Source organism: Otolemur garnettii, unplaced genomic scaffold (genome assembly GCF_000181295.1).
Source record: "Otolemur garnettii isolate 467f Iridium unplaced genomic scaffold, OtoGar3 scaffold00093, whole genome shotgun sequence".
Lineage (NCBI taxonomy): Eukaryota > Metazoa > Chordata > Mammalia > Primates > Galagidae > Otolemur > Otolemur garnettii.
This window is the reverse complement of record NW_003852488.1, coordinates 1,076,484-1,082,523: the sequence shown is the minus strand read 5'-3', so window position 1 is coordinate 1,082,523 and position 6,040 is coordinate 1,076,484. Positions and strand designations below refer to the sequence as shown.

The 6,040-nt window shown below is 35.9% G+C and overlaps 1 protein-coding gene across 1 annotated transcript in view; it reads left to right on the top strand.

The window, feature by feature from the left end:
* Positions 1–850: 850 nt before the first annotated feature.
* The window catches only part of IL21 (interleukin 21), a 19,756-nt gene continuing 14,566 nt past the window's right edge, over positions 851–6,040 (top strand). The window contains exons 1-3 of the mRNA XM_003795547.2: positions 851–1,058; positions 1,166–1,201; positions 5,740–5,895. Of these exons, the coding sequence (XP_003795595.1) occupies positions 891–1,058; positions 1,166–1,201; positions 5,740–5,895 (360 nt within the window). The 5' untranslated portion in view covers positions 851–890. The remainder of the gene's footprint in view (positions 1,059–1,165; positions 1,202–5,739; positions 5,896–6,040) is intronic.

The window sequence follows — 6,040 nt, the reverse complement described above, 5'->3', positions numbered from 1 at the left end:
TTGGAAATATTTTTTGTTTGAAAAAGAATGAATATTAGCAATTTTCATTCATTTGGTTGGTGCGTAACATAGAAGAAATTGACATTAGAGAATTTTTTTTTAATTATGGTAAAGAGCTATTGATTGAGATAAATGAATTTTCTATAGAATTCTTTAGAATTGTTTATGATTTTTATAAATAATATTGTTAAATAAATGCCAAAAGTCAACATTAGAGTTAGTTGAAGATGCTTTGGTGAGGAGGTGAAGCAAATTCTATTTTCAACCCTTGAAACTTGGTAGGAACCTAAAATATTCTTGCTGATTTGGAAAATACCCTGTTTATTTAAATTTCCTAAAAGGCAGCCTCTCCTCCCACCTTTATGATGGAATACTGGATGATTTCAGTCAAAAGATATAATTATTACCATAAGAAAAAGTCCTGCACAAAAGCCCATGTTGCTATTTTACTCATTCTCAAAGTGCCCTTATGACTGTCAGAAAGAACAGGTAAGATGTCACAAGAGTCCGAGAAAAAGAGATCAAAGTGTTTTTGTTTACTTCTTTGAAGTCTTGTAGTACCTACTGTTTATTATACTGATTCTTGATTCATGCTGAAAATTGGAATTCACCCATTTCTCTCTTTTCCTGTCAAAGATGCAGATGGGGCATATTTCTTTGACTCCATCATTCCCTGCCCCCACACATTAGCACATGCACACGTATACCTAGCCAGTGGAAAAGAAAAAAGAGTTACTCACATTCATCCATTTTACAAAGATTTCCAGGCTGCAATGGGAGGGCTTTACCTCTCCCTGAAGGATGAATAAATAGGTAGCTTTACTGACAGCTTGTTCTCAGTCAAGCTGAGGTGGAAGCGAGACCAAGGTCTTGCTCTACTGTTGGTCCTTATGAGATCCAGTCCTGGCAACATGCAGAGGATAGTCATCTGTCTAATGGTCATCTTCTTGGGGACATTGGTCCATAAATCCAGCTCCCAACATCAAGATCGCTTCATGATTAGACTGCGTCAACTTATAGATATTGTTGACCAGCTGAAAAATTATGTGAATTTCTTGGTAAGACCATACTTGTCACAACAAAATTTAAATAATATTTTTCAATTATTATTAAAGGAGGCTTTGACTTATAAAAATAACTCAGAACCAATTTTCTTTTGCTCTAGGACCCTGAATCTCTGCCAGCTCCACAAGATGTAAAGGTAAGATCAGTTGAGTTTATTTCTGAAAATACATTTGATATGTTATTAAACCCAATAAGAAAGGCATTAAGATGTTTATTTGAGGAATATGCTGAATTTCAATGAATTTGAGGGTTTAATACTTGGTAAAATATTTATTTCTATTTTGGTCAAACATTCATTGATTTACCAACAAACCAACCAAAAAAATGATATATTACATTTCTTATAAAATATGATTATCTTCAAACATCTCTAAGAGTACTCCTAAGTATAATGGAGACAGAATAACAAAACTAGAAAAGAGTCCTATGCTATGATCAGTTTCTGAGCAATAACTAGCTAAGTTACATTTTAAGAGCTCTTGGGCATGACAGCTCTTGGGATCTCTTTGTAATTCTATTTAAGAAATATAGATACATACCAGAAGGAGCAGAATTCACCTTTAATAACAAACTGAAAAAAAAAGAAAGAAAGTTAAGAATTAGATTACAGAGACAGTATAGAGGAATAGTGATGTGGACATCAAAGCCCTTCTTTAGAATATAGTTCACATACCTTGGCCTCAGTGAGTCCTGTCTGTGGCCTTCGGGTGAGATTTTTTTGAAGGAACCATTTTCAACAACTCATCTTGTTTCTTAAGTCGTTTAAGTCCAGTAGAGTCCTAAGAAGAAGAGGCCTGGGGATATAATTCAAGTGTGCTTCTTTTTCTCCAGTAAATTCTTCAGTCTAGTCTTCTGGTTTGCATTTGGGGAAATGGAGAAATGTTTTCATTGTCACAGACCTTTAATTGCATAAATTAGAATAACTATAAAAGTGTTACCAGTAATTAGTACACTATAAGGGAGGGGGAGACTTAGGAAAATACAATGCAAAGAAAACAATTATCGTAAATGACTGTGTAAAAGTTTAGAAAGTGAATGAGTCACAACTATTGCTTTTCTCTAAAATTCACTCTCCATCTCTGAACCTAACCACTCTCAATTTACTAGGTCCTTTTCTAATAAGCTGCATCTAAAATGAAAGTAGCATATTCAGCTTATTGGAAAGACTTTTCCAATAAATGAGAATATTTCTAGATCAAATGTTATCAAAACATATATTTTCAGCATCTCTTACACCTTGTTAACTGCTGTGGTTAGAGTCTTTTCCAAAGTTTCCTAGCTATAGTCTCTAAGTTACAAAATAAGAAAAATAAAGATACCCCATTTTCTAACTTGAGTTGATCCAATGGGTACTTCCTTTGTAGTGTTAATGAAAGGTATGCTTTATCTTACATCATAAGGAGAAGATATTGTCTCAGTGATATGGTATCTATCTGATAATCTGATGAAGCAAGGCTGGCTGGATATAAGTGTATAACTGTGTATCTAAGATCTTTAAGCTACCTTAGCTGGCAAACTCAGGAAAAAACAAAATAGTTCAAGGCCACTTTAGCATTATATCAACTTTCTCAGGGCTAGCATCAAGGAGTTTTTAAAATGTACAAAGTTAAGAAAAATAAAATTGTTTAAATGTTGCATTGATATAATGATAAGCTAAGATCTCTAAATGGCCTCCTAGGCATCTTTCTCTCTCTCTATTTCATTCTGTCTACTCATATAACCAGTGGTTCTCAACTGATGATTTTTGCCCCTCAGAAAATATTTGTGTTTGTCTGGAGCAATTTTTGATAGTGACAAGTGGGGTGGAGACGAGAAAGCAGAGGCCAGGGACTCTACAAAACATTCTAGAATGCATAAGACATCCCTGACAACAAAGAACTACTCAGCTCAAAGAATTATCTAGTCAGTGATGCCACTGTTGAGAAACCTTGATATAAATCCAGTTTGTGGTAAGACTAAGGTAATCTTGCTCAGTTAGCAGGAGTTCCTAATGTGAATGACCAGGAAAAAGAAGGGAAAGAAAGGAAAGAAAGGAAGGAAGAAAGAAAAGAAAGAAAAAGTAAAAAGAAAAAAAGTAGGTTAAAAATGGGCTTTGAGGAGATAAGTATTGTCAAATATTCAGTTGCAAAACAACAAAGTCAAGTGTGCCTCCTTGCAAAAGCAGACAGGTTGGAGATCCATGCTTTATTACTCTTGCTTCTGACTTGTTCACTGGGTTAGGGAGCCATGGTTTGTTACTCTTGCTTTTGACTTTATTACTGTCCCCTCTAGTTTGTAAAACTAAAATAGGAGCAGAAAACTCTTCATGCTCCCCTGCTTTAAAGGATAAAGGAAACAAAGTCTGCTGTTGACAAAGTACAGCCAAGGAGAGTAATGGTTATGGTCTGAGTGCTACACATGGACCTGGGCCAACCTGTAAACTCCTGAGTGGCAGGGTACCTGAAACTGTCAAAATCAAGGTTAATCTCTCCACTCCCCTTTTAAACACAGCCTTAAGGCAGCTGCGAGGAACAGTTCTCCACTCCTTTTCCTCTTTGAACCTGCCTTTGATATGCATTTAAAGCCATATGTAGCAGTTATTTGTTCTGGAACAAACGTTGCCAGAGATAGCTCTGCTGCTTGCAGAACAAAACAAAACAAAACACCATTGTCTATTAACACAGGTGAACAAGGAAAGTCATCTGAATAGCACATCTGTATTGATATGGGTGTCAGTGTTCAGATGACAGTGAAAAACTTTCAGAAAGGCGTTTTTAGGTGGAAAACCTTTGATCACTGGTCTTGACTGTCCTGGCAGTATTGTCTCAAGGGAGTTCGTTTGGTAGGGCCCCTCTACTTCTTTGGAACCTAATTTTCTTTCAACATACACATGTAAATGTTAACTCAGCAAAATGGGCCTCTGTGAGAAATGCTGGTTTCTCAGATCATCACGGATGAAGCAGTTAGTGTTTTCAGTTTCAGCTGGAAAATTTACCTCTTTAAATATGAATATTATTTTTTTCCAGTAAGTTAAGCCGGTTGTGGTCAAAAAGAAGAGAAAAGAAAAAACTTCAACAAACATGAACATGTGGTTTTCAAGGAAAAAAAAGTGCTATAATTAACATTTATAAATAGTTTCTATTAAATAAGCATTTTGGCAAACATATGGAAAGGACACCACCTTGCCCTCTGAGAGGCAAGCTGCCCTGATAGAAGGAAACCAGATAAGCTGGTTCTTGGCTTGTGGCTATATATGCAAAGCAAACCTGATGGGTTTGTGTTTTAAAGATGCAAGTTATTAATCAACATTCGCATTGGGTAAGCACATGGGTTGGAAAATGCAAAGCAAGCCAGCTGCTATTTTCAGCTGACTGTCTATGAGAAGATTCATGTAATATTGTTATATATCAGGCTGTTCTTGTAGGGATGGGAAGGATTGAGGTCTCTGGTTATCAGGTATGGGCCTCCATACCCATCAGCGAAGTGAAGAGAGAGCAACTCCAGGGGAAAAAGCATCATATATACACATTTGCTGAAAGATGAAAATAACTCGGATACAAGTAACTTGGATATAAACTCTTAGATCAGGATTAAAATGTTTTCGACAAGTCAGTATAAATTTTGTTCTTCTTAGCTTGATTGCTAAGATTGTAACTTATTCGCTATTTTGCCAAACCAAGAGACAAGTTTTTTGATGCACGTTCTGATCACTTTTCCGTTCTCTGAGACAATACTCTCACCTTCTAAGAAATGGTCTTCCCTCCCCTTGGTTAAGTGAGTCTCAAACTCTGTTCCTCGACTGCTTGGTTCAGGCAGAATCTTACCCTACCTGACTTGAGAGTGTGAATAGGATTTTAGAAAAGTCCTGTGTGATCTATGGCAAGTGTATTGAATCCGAGATGTGGAATATATCATCAGAGGTAGGTACTCACTTCCTTTCCCTAAAGGAGGGGCTTTAATCCATTTACCTCATCTGTTGACTCCACAAATCTATACCTACATGTATATATATGTACACATATGTATATACATGTAAATATGTATATGTGTATATAAATATATATTTATATAACATAAATAGTGTTATATAATATATATACAATACATTATATATAATAATATACATTAATAATAATATATATCTCATTCACTAGCAACAAGACACTATGCCTGGTGCTGTGTAGAATGAAGTGTGGCTAAGATATGTCACTGATAGATACTCCTGTGTACATTATATAGAGAAGCAGCAAACAAATGAAAAATCTTCTTAATCGTACTCTAGCCAATTTACCCAAAGCTGCTGCCAGTCACGATGTAACTTTTAGAGCTTCAAAATTCAGCAAATGTTTCTCAACCAAACTAACTCTCACTTTTGAAACATAGAAGTTCTGCCCACTGTCCAGACCTTGAAATGGCCTGCAGTACAGCCTTAGGAATAAAGACTTGTGAAGAAGTGAGGCTCTTGTCTGTTAGACTGGGAAACGTCCCTTCTTTCCTAAGACAAGGAAATTGACATGCAGGCACCACAATTTCTTCATCCCAAAGATTAATTAGGAGGTGAAATCATACCTCACTGGTCTGCGAAATGAATATATCCAAGACACTGTCGTAAAGGTAGAAATAGCTTTGGGAATATCATTTTTTTCCTTTCTGAATAACTTTCCTTAACATATAAACAAATTATTTCTCTTTCAGAGACACTGTGAGCAGTCAGCATTTTCATGTTTTCAGGAGACCCGACTAAAACCAGCCAATGCAGGAAATAATGAAAAGACGATCAACTTATTAATCAAAAAGCTGAAGAGGAAACTACCTCTCACAAACACAGGGAGACAACGGAAACACCGACTAGTAAGACTGTCAGCCCTTCTCTATCTCATTTGTACATATGACCTATGCCAATTATATTATTCAGAGTGGACATAAATTTCATGTGCAATTTAAAATCATTTAACATAGTAAATCGCACACAAACTTTATGGACACCTTTTATAAA